The 21,870-nt window shown below is 42.9% G+C and overlaps 1 protein-coding gene across 1 annotated transcript in view; it reads right to left on the bottom strand.

The window, feature by feature from the left end:
• Positions 1 to 21,870, bottom strand: part of LOC308378480 (piezo-type mechanosensitive ion channel component 2-like) — a gene marked incomplete at its 5' end in the record, with an annotated part of 111,520 nt that overhangs the window by 11,307 nt on the left and 78,343 nt on the right. Inside the window, 24 exons of the mRNA XM_080855416.1 lie at positions 1,210 to 1,403; positions 1,931 to 2,097; positions 2,582 to 2,650; positions 3,736 to 3,859; positions 5,147 to 5,247; positions 5,420 to 5,485; positions 5,962 to 6,089; positions 6,880 to 6,969; positions 7,851 to 8,016; positions 8,412 to 8,508; positions 8,838 to 9,081; positions 10,746 to 10,911; positions 11,247 to 11,348; positions 11,660 to 11,864; positions 12,210 to 12,410; positions 12,869 to 12,991; positions 13,355 to 13,531; positions 14,233 to 14,393; positions 17,140 to 17,381; positions 18,468 to 18,641; positions 19,160 to 19,308; positions 19,927 to 20,126; positions 21,032 to 21,146; positions 21,484 to 21,714. Of these exons, the coding sequence (XP_080711542.1) occupies positions 1,210 to 1,403; positions 1,931 to 2,097; positions 2,582 to 2,650; positions 3,736 to 3,859; positions 5,147 to 5,247; positions 5,420 to 5,485; positions 5,962 to 6,089; positions 6,880 to 6,969; positions 7,851 to 8,016; positions 8,412 to 8,508; positions 8,838 to 9,081; positions 10,746 to 10,911; positions 11,247 to 11,348; positions 11,660 to 11,864; positions 12,210 to 12,410; positions 12,869 to 12,991; positions 13,355 to 13,531; positions 14,233 to 14,393; positions 17,140 to 17,381; positions 18,468 to 18,641; positions 19,160 to 19,308; positions 19,927 to 20,126; positions 21,032 to 21,146; positions 21,484 to 21,714 (3,692 nt within the window). The remainder of the gene's footprint in view (positions 1 to 1,209; positions 1,404 to 1,930; positions 2,098 to 2,581; positions 2,651 to 3,735; positions 3,860 to 5,146; positions 5,248 to 5,419; positions 5,486 to 5,961; positions 6,090 to 6,879; positions 6,970 to 7,850; positions 8,017 to 8,411; positions 8,509 to 8,837; positions 9,082 to 10,745; positions 10,912 to 11,246; positions 11,349 to 11,659; positions 11,865 to 12,209; positions 12,411 to 12,868; positions 12,992 to 13,354; positions 13,532 to 14,232; positions 14,394 to 17,139; positions 17,382 to 18,467; positions 18,642 to 19,159; positions 19,309 to 19,926; positions 20,127 to 21,031; positions 21,147 to 21,483; positions 21,715 to 21,870) is intronic.

Genomic DNA, 21,870 nt, shown 5'->3' with positions numbered 1-21,870 from the left:
GAAAGGTCATTAGAACAGAGCGTGGCTGTGTTAAATTTGGCAGGGTCTATTTCACTGCGTCACAAAATACTTTAGAGAGCCTCTCATAAGGAGAAAACAGCCATCTCAATATGAAACCTCAACAGGAAGATAGAGAAAATGAGCTCAGGATGTTCTTTAAGTTACACACATATCAATAAAAGATGGAGCGAGAGGCCGCAGAAACATAGCAAGGCATATTGGTATTAAGAATCATAACAATTAAATCAGATACGGAGTTACAACTCAGGTGTTAAACAAATGAGGGTTTAACAAGAAGAATTAAATGCTTTCCTTTAAAACATATTTTGTGACGAGATTTAAAGGTCTCAAGATGGTACTTCAGTGGAGCAGCATAGTACACACTGGGGAAAAGCTGGTGTACAATGTACATGTGTATTTAGTTCCCTTTTAGTTCCCTTAGGGCCTGCACTCAGAACCTTTCCCCTGGTGAGTAAACATGTTGAAGCCTACCCCCACTCCTTCCTGATCCTCAAGGACAAACACTTGAATAAATGTAGCCTGATGGAGGTTTCAATCCTGACAATCGTCTTGTATTAGTGTACTGAAATGGCATTTCTATAGACAGAGCTAGAAGTTTGCCCTTAGGGAGGATCCCTATGATCCCTTCCCGTTTTGATGAACCTTGTTTGCCTGTTGCCTTGGATGATAAACCAGCACTTGAAAAGATGCACTGTGTGACTCAAACTGTCTGTCAGCATTAGAGCATTGTGTACAACCCCACAAGGATATCCTCAGAATACAAGGCTTTGTGCGGAGGATATACGTATTACAGTCAGAAAAGTGCTCTAGCCAAGTCACTGTGAAGGTTTGAATGAAACTGAACTGAGGAGTGTTTTCAAAATAAGCTTCAATTAAATTATGGCTTCCCCCCCCACAGGAAATCAAGGATATTAGATCGAGAGGGAGGCCAAAAATGGTTACACTAATTAGTCATGGCTCATCGCTGTGTCGGTTCTGTTTTTGAGACATCCAGCCTTGATAATGCACCGCACAAATTATATATATTTTTTTTTTGATTGCTCCAAAATTCATTTAAGACTTCGGTTTCAGAGATATTCAATATTCACGTGTACTGAAATCATTGGAAACAGTTGAAACTCCAACGCGCATGCAGTTATTTTCCTGTCTGCGTAGCTCAGCGCGGTGGGTCTATCTGGGCTTTTGTACCTGGACAGGCTTTCTCGGGACAGCGCAGAGTGCAGGCTATCCAGCCCAAAGCCGGACTGCTGTAGCTGAGATGTCTGGGGGCTGGATGCTGGGGAGAAGTCCTCAGAGTGGTCCAGACAGGACTGTGAGGACGAGGGCCGGCACATCTGCTTCTGGTAGTACACTCGCAGACTCTCTCGGGATGGAGTATTTCCCTGTGCAATGGCAAATATGGATGGGAAAACATCAGCGCCCAAAATCAAAAGTTTTACAGATGTTTTAAAGGGAAAGCATCTGCAGTTTCCATAAATATTCAAACTCATATCAGATGTAAACAGAAAATAATGACTGAGAAATATTACTTTTTTGTGGTGACTAGAACACAAATATCCCGAAGGGCTACACTAGTCTGAGGGTGTGAATATTTGAGGTCTAAACCACAGGTTTTAAGCCATTATTTGAATTGGTCACAGCTGTTAAACACTTTTGACTTTGGAACTGGGTTAGATAAGCAGACATTTCAAAGCCTGATTTAATTTTAATCACATTTTTTCACAACAATGATGGATTCATTTAGTCAGTGATTTAAAGACAAGAAGGTGCTGCTGTAGTTCCAACAACAACAAATCTGTATTTTCCTCAAAGAGATACTGAATAAAACAAAACTTTCCCAGGTCTAAACCATCACAGATAAATAAATAAACTACAACAATTTAAAGTGAATAATATATAAAAGATTGACCTTTTTAACCTCCTGTGTGACCATACAGCGCTCGATGCGCAGCACGGTGGAGATGTCGATGTACTCCTGGCAGATGGAGTTGAGCCAGGCGGTGAAGCTGTCCAGCACGGCCAGAAAAAGCACCCAAGAGAACTTCACGATGTTGAACACTCGCTTCAGGATGTTATCTGTCCAGGAAACACACACAGTCAGTCAGTGTGCTAAATCGACATGGCTAAAAGAGTCATGACAGAGGGCCTGAGGACTGGTACCTTACACTATCTATAAGGCCCATAGAGCTATAACATAGTTAGGCTAAATCATAAAGGATAAAGGATAAAAAATATTAAATCTACACATAACAGATGGTTTGATACCTTTACATTATGGCTGTATCTTTTGTATGTAAAATAATTTCTATAAGTATAAGTATACTCTATCATTTGTATAATTATAACAAAACAGAGACTGAGAAATATACTGATATGTGAATATTTGGGAACGTGACATAAATATTAAGCTTGGAGGCTTGGTTATTTTTTTTCAACACTCGACCCTGATAGCCACTAACTGTGGGACCTCAGAACTAGATCGGTTCTGACCCAGGGTGAGCTGCTTTCTGGTATAACCCTGTAAACCTGACAGGCTGAACAGAACTGGCAGACATCTGACCTGGCCCGTCGGATCGCTCCTCTTCCACGCCGTCGTCCTCCTGATCTCCCACCTCTATAGCCACATGTTCTAAAGAAAGGACAGACGAGAGGGAAGCCGAACCCCACTGTTAAAAGTGACTATGAGAAACATACGTTTGCTTTGAAACAATGTAAACCTCTCTCTCTTGGGTGAACCACACAGACTAGGAATATGCAAACGTGATCCTAATCGGGACCATATTCCTGAAACATTTTTTCGTTTTATAACTCCAAATCTGCTGTCCTGAGGGGATGAGGCGGGAGGAATTTGGCTTTAAGTTGTAAGCGTGCACCGAAAGCCACGTCCTGCCGTCATATGGGATGAATTGGCCGTGTCGAATGCAACATGGCATTCTCCCACTCAGCACTCGAGCGGCACGAAAACGGCAGACGAGAAGGCCTGCCGCGGGGAGAGAAAAAAAACCTGCTGTGGCCGAGCCAAGCCACGACTGGACTCCCCTACCGGCACGCCGGCAGCCGGTGCCTAAGTAGGTGTCTAAAGTTCCCAGAAGCCCTGACGCACAAGACAAAATGCCCATTCATGAATAATGTGTTTGGGTGGCTGCGGAGGTCGTGAGGAGAGGAAGGGGAGAGGGGGTAGGTGTTGGGGGCAGTAGAGAATATGCTGGAACACAAAGGGCGCAGTGGGCGAGTTGTTGAGCCAGTGAGATGAGAGCAAACATTACAGACAGGGCCAAGGGCCCGGAGGACTGCTGCTGAATCAAATCCCTTTCATTGAGGAAGGGAGAGAGAGATAGAAAGAAAGAGAGAGAGAGGGGGGGGTGGTTGCGGGGTGAAAGAGAGAGACACTCACAGACTGACGGATGGAGTGTGGGAGACAGAGAGTAAAGGGACTAAGAGAGAACAAGTGAGAGATTGAGTGACTGAAAGAGCGACAGAGAGTGGGGAGAACCCGAGTGAAAGACAGATGGTGTAGGTGTAGAGACAAAAAATTAGATAAAGTGTTTCAGAGAAAGAGAGCGAGAGGGAGAGGGAGAGGGAGAGAGAGAGAGGGAGAGGGAGAGGGAGAGAGAGAGAGAGAGGTCTGCCTGAGGGACCTGGCTGACTGACAGGCTAAGTCACTGAAAGCCTGGAGATTGAATGAAGTATTGTCAGCCTTCCTGTCATCCTTACCTTCCCGCTGGTCTTTTCTGCTGGCTTTGCGTCCCTCCGTGTACCTCTTCCAGAAGTGCCGCCTCTCCTTACTGCGCTCCTTCATGGCTGTCTTTGAGTCCGTGATCCAGGCGTGGTACACAAACTACAGAAAAGATGGACGAAAACATGAAAGAGAAAAAAGACAGACTGAGAGGGTTGACGTAGATGACTGACACTGACTAAGTGTAATTAAACAATTCTCAGATATCAACAGTTTATAACAGTTTAACCGGACGGCCTACTTTTTTCCATTTTTTTATATTTTAATAAAGTACAATTTCATCATAATAATTCATATTCATAATATTTAATTCATACTATTTAATTCATTCTTAAAAATAAGTATTAATTAATGCTTTGTCATCTCTAACTTAGTGTACCACTACTGAAATTGTCTTGATGTCCCATGTGGTTGTCTCATACCCGTTATTCAAGGCGGTAAAAAGTAGGCAGCCCTTAAGAATCAGAACATTTCAAGTCATAACAAACGTTTCATCAACATCACGCACCAACAATGCACACAATGAACACAGAGAATGTAGGGTGTGTTTTGATCCAGAGATTTATGGTTAAATGCAAGGGGCAAAACCAATTTTAACAGAACAAAAACTACATTAGTAAAATGTATGTGTGAAAAGACTTCATTCACTTTAGAGGACTATACATTTAGTGTTTACAATGGACAAAAACACAACCCACAATCCACTGAGACACACCCATCCCATGACAAAAAGGGACACCCTGGAAGAGAAAGCACTCAGACAACTCATGCAGATCCACTATAATGACAGCCTAGTACACTGCATATCCAGAGCATGCGCCGGAGGCCATTTTGGCTCAAAGTAAACCGCAGTTTCACAAGAGACGAGCGATGGGGTTATTTGAAAGTGCACTAATAGCTACACTTACAAAGTGAAACTGTGATGGATGGTAAATGCAGTGTGCAACGGGGATACATTGGCTTAGAGAGAAAAACATAGCATACAGAGGGAAAAGGTGGAGTAGTAGTCTAGAAGCCTAGTGGAAGTACCTTGGAAGCCCTGATTACATACTGCAGTATAGTTTTGGGGAGCCTAATGATAGACTTTGGTAAAGCCAGCAAAGCAGAGGCAAATTTTCGGATTGCTCTCTACAAGGGAGGACAAAGTGGGTGGGAGTTAGTAGGACTCAAAATGGCCACCAGAGTGGCACAAAGAGAGAAACAGTAGTCGTCCGCACAGGATGTTAGCAAGTTAGTGTTCTACCAAAGAAAAGAACATGGTTAGCTTCACACAAAACAAAGAAATGTTACAGACAGCATTTCTCGTTACAGTAAATATGATTGTGATTGTGAAGTATAGAGGATATAGGGTGAGTAGAACCGTATCGGGGGATTGAAAACTGGGCTCACCTGAAAGGCAGACTTCTTCGGAGGTTCCTCTTTCTTCTCCTCTTCCTCCTCCTCTTCCTCACTGTCTGTTTCGAACAGGTAGTAACTTCCACTTCTTACCACTGGCAAATAAAGAAGACAAAGTCTCACTGCAAACCATACTTTTCTTTGAACTCGTTTCTAGAACTACGTAGAACAAAAGAGTGTGTTGTATCAAAAGAGCTCCGTACAGTCATTGAATAAAGAAAATCTTTTAAGAATATGATGAAAGATAAAGCACAAATAAAAACATACTGGATGCATGGTCTACCCAAGGCCTCCACCACCGTTTCCTTTTGCCTTTGGATTTCTCCTTTGATTCTTCAGCCACAAAATGTGAAAAAAAACAAGATACATCTCAGCATGTTACATTATTAATTGGAATATCATACAGTTGGTTCTCAGATGGCAAAATAGTGTGTGTTTCAAATGGGGGCAGCTACGTGTTAAAGCCATCAGGTAGCACCACCTGTGAAGTTTGCAACTGTCACATGTCCCAATAGGTGACAGATATCATGACCTTGAGTGTGCTGTAGATTCTGAGTGCAGAGAAACCCTTAGCTACGTATGCCAAAGAGCATTTTATTTCTGCCTCATGCAGTGTCTATGCACCAGCTGATGTGGGGTTACTGCCAATACACTCAGAGATGCTGCATTCACGATACGTCGAAAATGTGGAAAATACAAGCTCCAACTCAGACAAAATGATTATGTCAATACAGCATCAGCCCATGCTTATTTACATTACTGAATGACCAAACAACCCTCTCATTGTCTACAGCAGTGTTTGCCCATACCTTCCTCCTCCTCCTCCTCCTCCTTCTCCTTGACCCCGGCTTGACCTTCTCCTGCCTCCTGGGCCAGACTCAGCATCCTCTCCTTCCCCCTCTTAAACTTCTGCTGCCGGCTCTTGATGCGGTCCATCCTGATTGGCCACAAAGCAGGAAGTGAGAGGTAGAGAAAGGGTGCCCTGTGTATTGACAATTGGCCCTCTGTGTTTTTTTTGTTTTCGTTTTTTTCGCTGCTGGTCTGTTTCACTGCTCTGCTCTGTCTGGGAACCATAAGACTGTGAAGCCTCCCTTTTGACACAATTACAATAATTGCACAGAGGGGTAATGGGCATGTGTGTGTGTGTGTGCGAGTGTGCATGATTGTACGTGTGTGTGTGTGTGTGTGTGTGTGTGTTTGTGTGCTTGTGTGTGTGTGTATGTGTGTGTGTATGTGTGTGTGTGTGTTTTTGTGTGTCTATGTGTGTGTTTGCGCATGCATGTGAATGTGTGTGTACGTGTGTTTATCTTCATGTCAGGACATGAGCGAAGGAGCCCAGACAGTCAGCAGGAGGGAGAGAGAGAGAAAGAGAGAGAGTGAGAAAGAGAGAGAGAGAGAGAGAGAGCGGGTGCTGAATGATCCTCTTTGTGTCTCGGGCAGCAGATGGGGCCTAAAAGCACACCATCAGGTCCAGCATTGACCTGTCGGCTCAGCCCTCTGCACCACACTGACACAGAAACACTCCAGCAGCAGCCTGCTAACAGCTAAATATTAGCAAGAAATATAAGCTGAAATAGCTTTAAAGAGCCCAAAAGCCCAAATACTTCTCTTTTCCTGTCCGTACTGAAAAGTACAGGTCCAACTTAATTGATGAATTTGATCATTCTTCATTCGTGGGGCATGATACTTCATAGTTGATTACAATCAAATCTGAAAAAAGTTCTCACTGTCTTTTCAGCAGGTCCATGGACTTCTTCTCCTCCTCGATCCTGGCTTTGACTGCCTTCACCATGGTGGCCTGGAACAACTCCGCTCCCCTGTAAAAGACACGCACCTCTCCCAGTTAAAGCATTTTAGCACTACACAAGAGCTGCGGGGAAGAAAATGTAGGTCACCTTAGAGGGGTATTAAGGGCATGTTATGCCTCTTGGCAGCCAATTACACTTGAAATAAAAGCCATTAAGCAATTACTTGCTCAAACATGCCTGGGTGTGGAGTAGTGTAACATAGGGGGCTAGTCATGGGCATGTTTTAGGGTCTCTCCCGTTTTCTTTTACCGGACTGAGCTCATCTGGCAATTACAGAGCCTTTAATTCGCTTACTTAATAATGGCATGACAGTTTGAATAAGGAATGCTCGAGCAAAGAAAGACTGAAAACATGACATGACGTCTGTCTACTTTTCTGAACGATTATACAATATAACAATGTTGTAAACATTGTGCAGGAGTGGACAACATCGCTTCAATAGACAGTTTAGTCGCTTGTGTCTAGACGGCAGTATTTCCTTGGCAACATTGGAGCTATATGAAAGTCAATACATAGTTTACATCTATAGGTTCTTTAGAGGTTCTTAAAATCATGTCTGCACATGTCTGTTCTTAACCGGCAGAAAATGCTATATGGCATTGGCTACACATTGGTCTACAGACCAAACAAAGGCCGGAGTGTTTAAATTGATCACACTAGTGTATAATAAATGATTGAAAGAGTCTAACCATATCCAGCTGTGTTTACCATTTCGCGCTGAGAAGGGATTATTGAGTTTTGAATGCAGTGTTTCAATAACCAGTTGAACTATAATGAAGCTTCTATGATTTCTTCAGTGGAGAACCATGATTGATATCTCAATATATATTATATTTAAGAGAGAATGATAGTAAACATTAAATATTTAAGCCCTTTTGACAATGAATTACCTGGAGGCCAGCACTTGAGAGGAGCGAATATCAGCTACCACGTGCAGGAAGTAGTAGCTCATGAAGACCCGTCGCTGTAGCAACAGGAAGGCGAAGCAGATGCTGTCCCAGATGATGCCAGCTTCATCGCTAGGCAACTCACACTGCTTGTTAGCCTGCTGCTCCGCTAACAATAGGAAAGCACAAGACTTGGGTTTAGGTTTTAGTTAAAGTTTTTGAGGTTGCCATCCAGTGCAATGAAACAAAGTATGCTTTACAATGCTGGGTATTTCTATCTGAAACTATATACAGAAAAGGTCAGGCATAGAATATAATAGTTTTATTGTTTTTGCTCTACCCAAATGATATGCCAGCTAATTTCACCCAATTCTCCGCTGGTTCTGCAATTTAACACTTTAGTGAGTCCAGATGTTAAAAAAGCACAAACACAAAATTTTGTGGAGAATATCTGATCGTAGATGTGGACATTCCACCACTGCCAAATAAAGACAAACATTAAAAAACACACAAAACCAAATAAAACAAACTGAAATGTGAATATAGCAAGGTTTCGATACTTACGGCGGGAATAGCCTTTTATAGTGCACGCCAAACTGAACAACTGGATCAGCCAGCAGTGGTTTGCGACCAGGGACTTTATATATCCACAGGCCGCTATCTAAATACAGAAAACAGTCCACGGTGAAACAAAAACACAAGCTGATTCAACTCTAAAATGGTCACGGGCAAAGCTGCCTCTGTTGACATTCTGTGGGAAAAGTTTGGACATTTTTGTACTATCAAAAGATGTTAAAACAGGACGCTCATGTTTCAAGTTTGCATACAACGTTTTAACATTGAGAGGAGCAGCAGAACAGTGCTGGCTGGGGAGAGATATTATGTTTTATTTCTCAAGGACATGTCCAGTATGTTGACTGGACTTCAGAACCACAATGGCCATCATTTATCTTCCTGCACTCCATCCGATAGATCCGATCCAATACTCACTGAGAGGATGTTCTTCATGGTGATCACAAAGACGTTATAGGCGATCAAGAAGTCCCAGTAGTGCAGGGTGCTTTTGATTGGCTTGAGCAGCAGGTCTCCCCCGAAGAGCAGGAAGTAGAAGCAGGCCACCAGGTAGCCCATGCAGAAGATGCTGATGCGTGTGGTCCCCGTGATGAAGATGATGGTGAGCACAAACCAGAACAGGTAGCTGAACACGATCACCTTCAACATGTCCAGGTAAGACCTATGAATTCAGACATCAGGTAAGTCTCTGTCAGGTAAGATGTTCTCATTGAAACCCTTTCATTGACATACACAGAAGACATACATTGCATTAAAGATGGAGCTTTCACCTGTTATCTGTAGTACACTAACTTGCTAAGGATAAACCATTTGTTTCTTTCAGCTATCGATGCAAAATGTGAAACACTGTTTTTTATTATTTGTCTTGTCACAGATGTACTGAAGGCGGTTTCTAGACCGTTTGCCAATATCTACCTATCTAATTACATTCTCCACTCATTTGCTAAATGATGAGTAATAGCTGATATCAGCTGAATGATTCATTTCAGTTAGAGAATTTCTAAAAAACCACTGCGACAATATGCACAGCCTTCACATGAGACGTACAGAACATTTACTAAAACTTCAGTGTTCGTCCAACACGGCCAAAGAGCACGAGGGATTTAGGGTTCCCCAATTTGCTCCATGCTGACTGCGTTCTGCGTGCGTGATTTAGGGTTCCTTGGTTTGCTCCATGCTAACTGACTGGGTTCTGCGTGTACAGCACTTTCTCCTGACCCTAAAAGCCCTTTCTGTTTAATGAATCTCAGCGGCTTGCTCCCTGTTTCCACTAGCCAAGGTCAACAGCGTGAGTAAGCGAGCCTCTCCCCACAAAGACGGATTGGAGATCGGCTCCTAATGGAATTCCATGTCAAGAAGTTCACACAAGGCACTGTCAACGCGCTCGATGCGAGTCAAGTTAGAACAGCAAATGTTCTTGACTTGACGGAATATAGAGTTACGAACCATGACAAACAGCTTCCAATACAAAAGAGGCAGTTAAGAGTTGGAAGAAGTGATAGCTTCGACTTCCTTGTGTTATCTGAGATCTTTAGGACTTGAGGCGAGGAGAAACCCAACAGCCCGAGAAATTCTTTCCTTGTGGGTAATGGGACGATTGATCTGATAACCCTGTACACATGTCAAAACAATGGTGTACAAAAGTATTGAAGTCCATTAAAATGAAATGTCAAGTTTATGGAATAATGAGAGGGACTCTTCAGACAGAGAAATGAGGAGAGAATATATATGCCTGTGTTTTATTTGTACTTGATGGTGCAAATCCAATGTTTTACTCTCACCCAAAGAATACCATCGAAACTGGAGATGATTTAACCTCAGAAACATTTCAATGAACCTCTGAACGGAAGAGGGACCATAGGAACTGGACAATAAAACTAGGCAGCAAATGTTAACACTTGCACACGGTCCACTTCACACCTAAGCACATTAAGTTATAATGGCCTGTCTGAAGTCCTCGTGGATACATCATCCTCTGCCCTGCCTGGCTGGTACAGGATACAATCACCAGCTAAATGAATAAACAGTGTATAAAAAAGACACATCTGGAGAATTTGCCATGAGAGGACCATCGCTTCAACTCAGGAGGAAGGCTTAAAGATAATTGAACTAAACGAGAGAACCATGCACCACCTGGTCCTTCAAACCACTGACACCTGCTCTGCTTTTCAACTACACACTGCCTTACTTGTAATTTTTGCTTTTGATGAGTGTTTCATCCATCACCTAAATAACTGTATAATTCAAACAGCTGGATACATCCTCTGCAATCTCAGTGCAGGATAAGAGCATGTCTAAAAGCTAGCCCCTGAGGACCAGGTCTACCTGCAGCGGATGAAGTCTGGAACCGGGTTGTGCTGGCTGAAGGTTGCGGCGTCAAGGTCTCGGCAGATCTCCACGTTGTCCCCTGCAACAAGACGCACGGCTGCTTCATTCTCCTCTTCAAAGACATGCCTCTGGAGCGAGACACCCAGCAGCAACATGAAGTCATCTACAAGGAGGAGAGAAGAGAAGAGAAGACGGGAGGAGAGAAGAAGAGAAGAGTGGGATGGGATGGGATGGGAAGTAAACAACAGAATAGAAAACAAGGAAGGTAAACAGAGGATAAAAAATTAGGGAAGAAGTAAAAAAGGGAAAAGAACAGAAATAAATAGAAGTGTAGAGAAGTGTAGAGAAGTGAAGAGAAGAGAAGAGAAGAGAAGAAAAGAGAAGAGAAGAGAAGAGAAGAAAAGAGAAGAGCAGAGAAAAGAAAAGCTTAATTATTTCGGTCTCACCATTTTAAGAACTTTTTGATGTAGACTAGAGTAAACTTCAACAGCTACTCACAGAGGAGGAAGAGGGGGTTTGGTTTGGTGTGAAAGTCAGGGAAAAAGAGCCATTTCACCACATTAGAGTCCATGCTGGATGACGGGGCTCTCCATGCATAGTCTGGAATCATACAAATATGGATTTTGCAATGAAGACGAATATGTGTATGATAAGAACATGTCTTCCTAGCATCCTTCCTATATACTTCCTAAAACTTATTTTGTCAGCAGCGTGAACAGTTTTTCATCAGATGTCCCAAGTCACAGGACTAAGATGCTTTTGGATGCTGACTAGAGCACTGGATGGCTGCCCACCTGTAAGAATCACTGGGTACCTTAGCAAAGTAAAAAAGCAGTGAGCAGAGAGCAGGAAGCTGTTTGATTAGTGCTTATGTCCTCTGTACTCTCTCTACTCTCCTCTTGAAGACCAACCTGAGCAGGCAGACGGGGGGATCCCGATGCACATCAGGTACTGGAAGGTGAGCATGCAGGCCAGAAAGCAGCAGTACTTGGGCCAGATCTGAGCGATGGCCTTTCGCCGCCGCTGGTACATCACGGCGATCAGGCCGAACGCGTGGAGCATGGCGTAGAAGTCCATGCGCTGGCCTATCACATTAACCGCCAGCAAGAAGCATGTCTGGGAGAAGAGAGGAGAGAGAGACAGAGAGAGTTGGAGAGGAGAGAGAGAGAGAGAGATAGAGAGAGAGAGGGAGAGTGTGTGTGAAAGTGTTTTTTATTGAGAGTTGATATCTGATTTTGCTCAGCCATTTGAAACACCTTCTAAACTTGACAATCTGAGTTAGCCTTATACAACCTCAGTTTAAAAACCCTTCACAGTGGGGAGTGCTAACTGATTTCACATTGACAGCCTCCCCAGCTCCTCCTCCCCAGCACCTCCCTAAGCCTATATGATTCATATGGAAAACAATATGGCTTTGCACACATGACAATGTCATCTGAGGATAAATGTTGGTGGGAGTACCTCCAGGCCAAACTTGTAGAAGAAGAAGTTGACGAAATACTTGGCACAGTTGAGGATACCGTCGTCCAGGTGCTGGCGCGTGATGTCATGGAAGATGGACCTGGTGACGGGGGCCGTGAGGTTGTTCCTCATGCGGTAGAAGTCCTGGTGCCGATAGACGGTCACCTCGAACGCCAGGAGGGCCAACATTACCAGGTTGATCTGAAGAAGGAAAAGAAAGAAAAAAGGGAAGGGAGAGAGAGTTAGAGGAAGAGAGAGAAAGAGAAAGAGAAGAAAGTGAATGAGATGGAGAGAGGAGACGAGAGAAGGGATGTATGTGAGATAGGACAAACACTGATGTCACTGTTCATATAGCTGTGCATAACATCTAAATATTTGAGTAGTTATGCCAAGTCTGCATGAGTGACTGTCAAATGCTTATCTAAGCTATAATGTTTCCAGTCCAGCTGGACGGGTTTACACAGTTCTTTTTGGATGTGAGAGAAAACGTTTGTGTGTGTGTGTATGTGTGTGTGCGTGTGTGCGTGTGTGTGTGTGTGCGTGTGTGTGTGTGTGTGTGTGTGTGTGTGTGTGTGTGTGCGTGTGCGTGTGCGTGTGCATGTGTGTGTGCGTGTGTGTGGGTGGGTGTGCGAGTGCATGTCTGAGTATTCGTCCCTCACCCTCAGGTTCTCCAGCAGAGGAGAGAACTTCTTGAGGCCGACCCAGTTTGCAGGGTCTATGGGGGCGCTGTAGAGGAGGGAGCGAGACATCTCAGTCCTCTCTGCCTCTGTGTAGTTCTGGGGCTGCACACAGGACACAGGAGGAGAATGAGGGGAAGACAAGGTGGAGAAAGGAGGAGAAAAATACAAATAGAAAAAAAGAGAAAGGAAGAGAATGAAGAAAGGCAGAAAATGTGAAGAGATTAAAAAAGATGAGGGGAATTAGAATGTAGTAGTTCACAGAGGAGTAAAAGGAGAGAGAGAAAGAAATAGAGAGAATGAGATGAAGAGATAATAAATGAGAGAGTAAGCAGACAAGGCAGAGAGAGAGAGAGAGGCAAAAAGAGTCTGAACAACTGTACGCTTGGATCCTAAGAACACAAGTCCTTCACAAAACAAATGAGGGACCTAACAGGAAGTCCATGAGTCAGAGTGCAGCCCCCTCACCATGGTGCAGTTTTTGGCGTAGGTGGAGGGCTGGATGGAGCTCAGCTGGTACAGCATTTTGCAGACGATGATGACGCAATTCCACACTGTGCACACGCTGGAGGCTAGCGGCCTGAACTGGCTGTACGGGAGAGCAAAGGCCCAGCTCACCAGGAAGATGTAATTAAAGAGAGACACCTGGGAAACAAAGACATCATCATCATCATCATTAACACCATCATCATCATTGTCATCATTTTGCTCTTCTTAATCACCTTCATCATCTTCTTCACCACCATCATTTTTACTATGGTTACTGAATGTTTATGTCTCGCATGTAAGAATGCTTTTGAAACTTAATAGAACAGCATATTGGTGTTACAGGCTCCTGCAGAGAGACAGTGAGAGTAGGGTGTTCACTGTTTTCATTCTCTGATATCAATCTGTTTTTCATTACCTGATATCCACCGAGGTTTTGGCTAGCGACCAATCAATATTTATTCAAGCCACGGAAAAATGATCGGCAGTCATAACACCTAAGCTGTTCTGGGTGGAGTGTATCAGCAACTGCCATATCAAATACAAATATTTAGGGAAGTTCTTGATTTCTTTTGACAAAATATCTTCAACAGAGGTCCTCCTGAATGTTTTGCTACATACGGTCATCTGGTTTGTCAGAACATGCAACAACCAAGATTCTGTTATCTTGTTTTCTGGGCTGATCTAGTTAACTGGCTCAATTACGCCTGACAGCTGATATTTTTCTTACCCCACACATGTAGAACACATCCATACCAATTTCCAGTGCTATCCGGTGAAACCTAACACTACCTAATCAACTGACTCGGTAACCCAAAACACTTGACTTCCTATGGTGCACTTCACCACCCTGGGCTCACCTCTTTGACGGAGACCCAGATGATGTAGGAGGAGACGATCTTGATGATGTGGAGCTCCAGCAGCCACCAGATGAGGAGCTGCAGCTGCTGCACGTACTCCAGGAACTTGAGGAAGAGCACGGTCAGGCGCTCCACCACCAGACTCCACTTGTTACGCAGGTCTGCACATAAAAAAACACACACACACACACAAACTTACTATCTATTCATTTATCCGTTTAGCAAAAGATTTTATCCCACACCCATGAACAAAATGGACATGTATGGGTTGATTAGACACTTATCAAAAACAAATTACAGTACGGTGGAAGATATACACTTCCAATAAAATGTGTGCTCTCTGGACATGGAACCCTTGAACTTGGTGTCTGAAGCTTGTTTGAGCTTGAGGTGCAGCATTTGCCATTTTACCACAGACATTAAACTTACATTTGTTATTTGCATTATTCACTTACATGAATAACTTATTCTTCAGGCTTTTGCATTTAATAAGATACATGCTGTTTAACCACTTACGCACCTCAACTTATAACATTTACGTGCACTATTCACCGGCATGTATTATGACCTGTGAGGACATGGCGGTTCAGGTTACATTGATACTATCCTTTTACAAGAAGTTGTGTCTGTTGCTTTCTTAGCCCAGACACACACTTGAAGACATTATGTCAGGCAGGGGATTGCCAGCTCTTGTATAAACAAAGCAGAGTTGTTTGGTCTGTCTCGCCTACCTGAAGATGCCACTCACAGTAATGCAACATTTATCCTCATGGCATATTTTATGGAACAATTCAGCAAAATACTTCATCTAATGATTTAGTTTTAGGTGACAGAGATTTATTTTGATACACTGTATATAGTGAATAAATAGTTATATATCATATATAGTTATAGTTATGAATTTATACCTCACAAGGAAATCAAAACTGCTATTGTAAGCAATCCTAAATCATTTTCATGAGAGGAAAACGCCTCTGTATACTGAGTAAGACTCAAATGGTTTGTTTGATGCACAGCATAAATCAAAAAGGACAGTTTGCTTACAAAGGTCTTAAACAAATGTACAGTGGAGTCAGAGCATACAAGGGCAGGGACTATCCAAATGCTAGGGTCTAACAGAGGAAAATTATAAGTTAGAATTTGATTCTCAGGACTTAATACCCCAGTAACCCCTATGAGATCTCTTATAGCCACAGCTGGAATAAAACAGAGCACTTAAGAAACAGTCCTTCAGATTACGGGATAAGGAGAGGAATGCCTTAAAAACAATGACCCAGCCTTAACAACAAGCCCAGCAGATAAATCACACTGATGCTTGCTGACACTTTGTTGAGTCTCCGTTCGACCTGATTTATGAAATTTCACATTTATGAGTAATTCTAGAAGGTTTTTCGCCGAAACACACTCTCCTCGCTCAGTGAGGTACAGTACACTGGGTGTCAGTTCTCTCTCGCATCACACCAAACAACAGTTCCCCAGCTTAGGATGGCCACTCTGCTGTAAAGCCTTGGCAGCCTGGGACAGATAGAGTATGGAGAATATTTACGGAATATTGTAGAGAAAATATGGAGCTAACAGCTCTTCTGAGGTTCGAAATGCGTCAGAATGAGACTGTGGATGTACAACAGGGCAGTGTGAGTCATGATAGCATGGCACAATATGAGTCACTTTTGGGAAATTTGATGGAAATGCTGAACATTTGGCCATTTATAAGTGAGTCACACCAGATCTATCCATGATATTGAAAGATCCTTTTGACCAGAAATGTACTAGCCAAAGAACTGAATGAAACACCATGTAACATAGACAAGTATTCCACCCCTAATTCCCTGTTTTTCTTTTTTGATCACACTGGAAAGGCTTCAACACCCCGAGGTGGCATTCCAACCAGCTGTCGTGTTTGTAAGAATCTACAGACAATTCAACATAATGGGAGAGAGGGGGGGCCAAGCGATTGGCTAAACAAAAGCGAGAACGACAGAAAGAGAAAAAGCGAGAGAGAGAGACAGAAAGAACGAGTGTCACCCATCCTCAGCACCGCCTTGAATGCCATGTCTAGACACTTTTTTTTATTTCCAGCGTTTAACCGCCCTTCCGTGCCTCACCCAGTCCAGCCAGCAAAAGCATGTCTCAGGGCATAGTGTTGCTCTGCTCAAAGCCTGTATGTGGATTTGGCACCACTTCTGTCAATCTACACAGCGCATTCACTTCTGTCATTCTACACAGCGGATTCACTTCTGATATTCTACACAGCGCATTCACTTCTGATATTCTACACAGCGCATTCACTTCTGTCAATTTACACAGCGCATTCACTTCTCAGCAGGCCCCTCTGAATGGCTCCAATTTATCTCCATTGAAGCTCCACTTGAGGCGGCGTAATTTTATTAGAACGGGGCAAAGGGAAAAGGTTCTCAGTTTACCCGGGTAGCAATCCCATTTCAAGCGCTCTCCAACTCAGGCCTTTTAGTGAGTGAGGAAAGCTTTCTTGTCTTACAATATAAAAGTTCAGCCATGTCTCCTCAAATGAACTACTGTTTTTTTTTTTTTTTTTACTTGAATGAGCCCTTCCAAAACTATACTGTGTTAAAATTGTCAGAATATTAAAGGTTACAATAAACATTACACTGAAAGTGCCACTATGGTCTTTATGTTTAAAGTGCTTGCAACAGTGTATTTTATATATGGTATATACATACATAAGGGTGGGGAATTATGTATGTCTGTACCTTGAAAATACAGTATATGAATTGAACGGACCAGTGCGTTGCCCTTGAGTGTATTCCTGATGTACAGGGGACTGAATTTGTAACAGGACTTAAGAACACAAGTGGTGATTAAAAAACATTTGTCTTTTGGTGCACAGTAAGTGGCTATAGATGACACTATAATGTCACGCTACGCTACCTGATCCAATGTCATGCGCCGGCTCCGTGTGGCAAGAGAAGCCCTCCTCTTTGCTCGGCAAACACGGCGCCTCTTCATCTCTTCTTTTCTTCACAACCTCCTCCTCTTCCTCCTCCTCCTCCTCCTCCTCTTCCTCCTCCTCTAGGTCCACCTTTTCTCCAGCTTCCTCATCCTTGGAGGTGGAGCTGAGCGTGGGTTTGATCATGGAGATATCTGCCAGACTGCCGTCCAGATGGACCAGCCTACAGGAGGGATGAGAGGAGAGACCTTCAGGCTACAACACCCATTACACTGTATGTTAGAAACTAAACTAAAACCTGCCATAAGGGATCTTCTTTACGTAACTTCTTATTGTCAACTAACTGTGCGGTGAGTTCCTCAAGAAATTACTAGATTATGTAGTTATGCAGTGTCAATACTTAGATAAGATGAAGAATGATTATCACATTGAGAAGATACTTGTTTTAAGTACAAAGTACAGTGAACTGTGTGGAGAAGAGATGTCTGTGAAGGCCTACTGAAAGAGAATGAGAGAATGATATATAGATAATATATATACTGCCAATGTACATTTAAAAAATCAAATAAAATTTGTTTTCGATCGGTCACATTATGTAACCACAAAATCCTTTCAGACCACATGCAAAAGTGCTGATCCTGGACTGGTTGAGTTTCTGGAAGTGACGTTCAATCAGCCATATGTAGAATGTCACCAATCTTTTTAAGTGCGTCATGAGGTGAAATATGTCTAAGGAAAGGCCCATAAACCACTCCCAATGTCCATTAGCAAACTCCGCCACCACCAAAAGCAAATGTTCCCTTAAGGTCAAATAAAGGCCAAACCATCCATTTGGAGAGACAAATGTTGGCCTGAAACCATGGTTATGATTGAAAACATTATACAAATAGAAAAGTCACACCAAATATACAGTTTATGCAATGAAGATGTAATATCTAAGTTGTGGAAATTACTAAAACACTATTGAAATGAGACAGATCTTCCAGCCCATATCACAGAATATTCGCTTCATTTAAGCATTCATTGAAAGACAAATTAACTGCTTAACAGGAAAACTAAAATCAAACTCAACTTTTTGTTTGTATTAGATCTCCCTGTCTTGGGTTTTCAATAAAAATAAAAAATAAACAGTTTCGGCAGAGAGGGGATATTGGGAGTAGGAGAGGGGGAATGATTTAGTCTCTTGGGCACCTCCATCCACACATGGTAAAACATGCTCCCACCGCTCCCCTCCTGCAACTGCAACCCAACTAGACTTCCAGGCCCACCCCGGTCAGTGTGCTGTGTTGTGTGTTGTGTGCTGTGGTACCTGGTGATGGGGCTCTTCTGCTTGTCGGCCACAGACTTGATGTCGGTGAGCTGGAGGAAGCGCTCGTGGAAGTAGTGCAGGTGCAGGATGCACACCAGCAGGAAGGAGGTGGGGAGGAAGATACGTGTGAAGAGGGCCGGCACCGAGAACTTCTCCAGGCCCAGGTCCTCCAGTCTACACACACATACAAACACACACACACACACACACACACACACACACACACACCACACACACACACACACACACACACACACACACACGTACAAACACACACACACACACACATGTACAAACACACACACATACATACACGTATGTATAAACAAGCTGGCAAACATGATTCAAAAATTAAGATCGAGAAATTCGGATAAAGACTGAGATTTTTACAAATGGTCCACATGGACACATATGCAGCTGCAAACCCTACCACACACACACAAACACACACACACACACAACATTACACTAATGAACACACAGACACAGACACAGACACAGACACAGACACAGACACACACACACACACACACACACACAGACACACACACACACACACACACACCCACACACACACACACACACACACACACACACACACACACACACACACACACACACACACACACACACACACACACACACACACACACACACACATTCCCGCACATACTTAAGTAAGTAGTACTCACCTTTTAGTGCTCATGCCTGTCATGTTGGACCACACATGAATAGAGGAATCAAACTGGAAGGTGTAGACTAGGATCAACACCAGCATAGTGTAGACCACTACTGACATCCAGAAGTACTTCAGTATCCTCCTCCAGTGCTCATAGTGAACCTGCAGATCATCATACACACATGTCAATACTACAGACATACTATAGGAATATAGGATAGGATAGAATAGAATGCTACCTATTTCAGCTGCCTGAGATATCCCTTGTTAAAAGCTTGAATACTACATATATTATACTATATTACATTTTATTATACAACAGTAAGGTCAAATTATTTATTAATTTCTGATTGGACAAGAGGCTTTCCATTAGTGAGGATAAGCTGGCACAACCTCACTCTGACTCTTCAGCGGTAGTTATCTCTCAGCTAGGGATCTCTCCGCATTTGATTCGCTTTCATCACTCACTCTCGGTTAGCAAGTAGTTAATATTGCCAGGGTTTGGAAGGTTACTTTTGAAATGTTATAGGCTAAAGATTACTAGTTACCCTGTTTAAAACATTTTTTATTACTTTTTGAGATGAGAGCAAATTCAAACAAGAGAACCAACCAAAAACCAAGCTCAAAATTTGAACGCATACTGCCACATGAATTAAGAATAGCTAGAATGTTGTATTCCATACATAGGCCAGAAAGAATATTACCTAGTATAGTGTAGTATAGATCCTATTATCCTACACATTTGTGTTTTACGAGCATGAGGAGCATTTACTGCAGTACCTGATAGAGAGCCACACAGAAGAGGAACATCATCATGTAGATGATCTTGTACATGACGATGCGTCCCTCGAAGCTGACAAAGAAGAACATCCCCCCGCAGATGTATATCCAGTACTTGTTTAACATGGCCATGACTGTGCTGCCCAGTACGACCATCATCTCCCTCGGGCCCCCTGCGTCATCTTCCTCATCCTCCTTCTCTATAGGGAAACACACACACACAGGCGCGTTCACAGGCGGTTAAAGGAACGGTAATGTTGTTTTTGTTGTTAAAAAAGTAAACATGTTTCCAGACCTCCAATAATGATCCAAGTTTTAAGTAACGATGAGAAACAGTGATAATATTTTACTGTATTTCAGAGTGCCTGGTTCATCTGGATTCTTAGTTTTCTTTTTCTTTTATAATTTATTTGTTTGAATTTTACAGGTAGGAAAATGAAAAAAAAACTTGCTATAGAGGACCTGAAAGAGGCTGTGGAATGCACTGTGCACAAGAATGTTGTACAATTGTACAAGTTTTATTTCTCACAACAAAACAACATGTTACGCCTTCAAACACAGGCAGCTGCCAAAGCCTTCAACAAAGGCAAGAAATGAGCAGCAACAATCAAAAACAGCACACTGGTCAACTCTCCTAAACTATGTAGTTTGTTTTTGTTGTAGGCACAGATTTGTAGCAGTATGAAAGGGTGTAACTCACAGAATCACAGGCATATTTACAGACATCAAACACATACAGCAGATCAAAGGACCTCATGCAGGGACTCCGACATGAGGCCTTGGCAAACAACATTCCTAGGATACAGTCACATCTAAATGGTGCACCCTGAATTATTAATTAGTTCATTATTGCACATCCGAATATATAAGATTAAGAGAATGGATGTGAAATTAATAGTTTTTTACGACTTTTTAATTATTATCACCATATGTAACGTACTAATACTGATCTTGAAGAGTATGAAAATTGCTGCTCAATACACAGAATAAATGCAACATAGTAGCAACAATGTGAATGTTAATCCTTGATCATGATGCGTGCGTGCGTGTGAGTGTTAGTGTGTGTGGGCGTGTGTGCGGGTGTGTCTGCGGGTGTGTGTCTCACCTATTTTCTGTTCCTCTACTCGGATGTCTGAAAGTGACGTCTCCTCTCTTTGCCTGTCTTTACGCTCCATCAGAGCCTGTCGCAGCAGCAGCCAAAAGCTCAGGAGGCACAACATCTGAGTGACAACACAAAAAAAACAACAAATTGAGATTGTAAGAGTGTTGCCGACACTGAATCCACAATGCTAAATTAGCATGCGCTGATGTCTCTAGACTGAAATGTGTTTTTCAAAATGAACAAAATATACCAATAATGTAGGTCAGTGGTTCCCAAACTTTTCATGGCAGACCCACCTTTGACTATGAAAAAAATGTGTATCTAGAGGCAAACAGATATTTGACACAAAACAAGACACAGCAAGGATACCCACAGGACACTTCTACATACACACTCAAGAATGCTGAATATTAAGACAAATTCATCTTGACCCCTGTAACCCCTAGCAGTCCTACCTTGGAACCCAGTTCCCTGAAGGGCACCTCCTTCTTTAGGAAGAGTCCGGGCACGGCCCCCAGCTCCTCAAAGCTCCAGATGTACTGCAGGACGATGAGAAGGTTTCCATAGAACACCATGAAGGGTGAGGTGATCATGGCGTACTTGCGGCGATCCCGCACCATCCACAGTGTGCACGACCATATGAGGAAGACGAAGGTCAGCCAGCTCACATAGGTGATACTCCACGCCTGCACACCAAAACGCCTTACATTACATTTCAGCGTTCATGCACGATTATGCTTGAGTTACAAGAGTTCAGTGTAAATAAAGGTCAGCATATTTTCATCTTTGATGAAGAGGGTGTCTGCACTGGAGATAGTCAGCCTTGACCGGGCGCCTCTCTG

This window comes from Sprattus sprattus (assembly GCF_963457725.1).
Source record: "Sprattus sprattus genome assembly, chromosome: 17".
NCBI lineage: Eukaryota > Metazoa > Chordata > Actinopteri > Clupeiformes > Clupeidae > Sprattus > Sprattus sprattus.
Note: the sequence above shows the minus strand (reverse complement) of the source record. Positions and strands in the feature narration are given on the sequence as shown.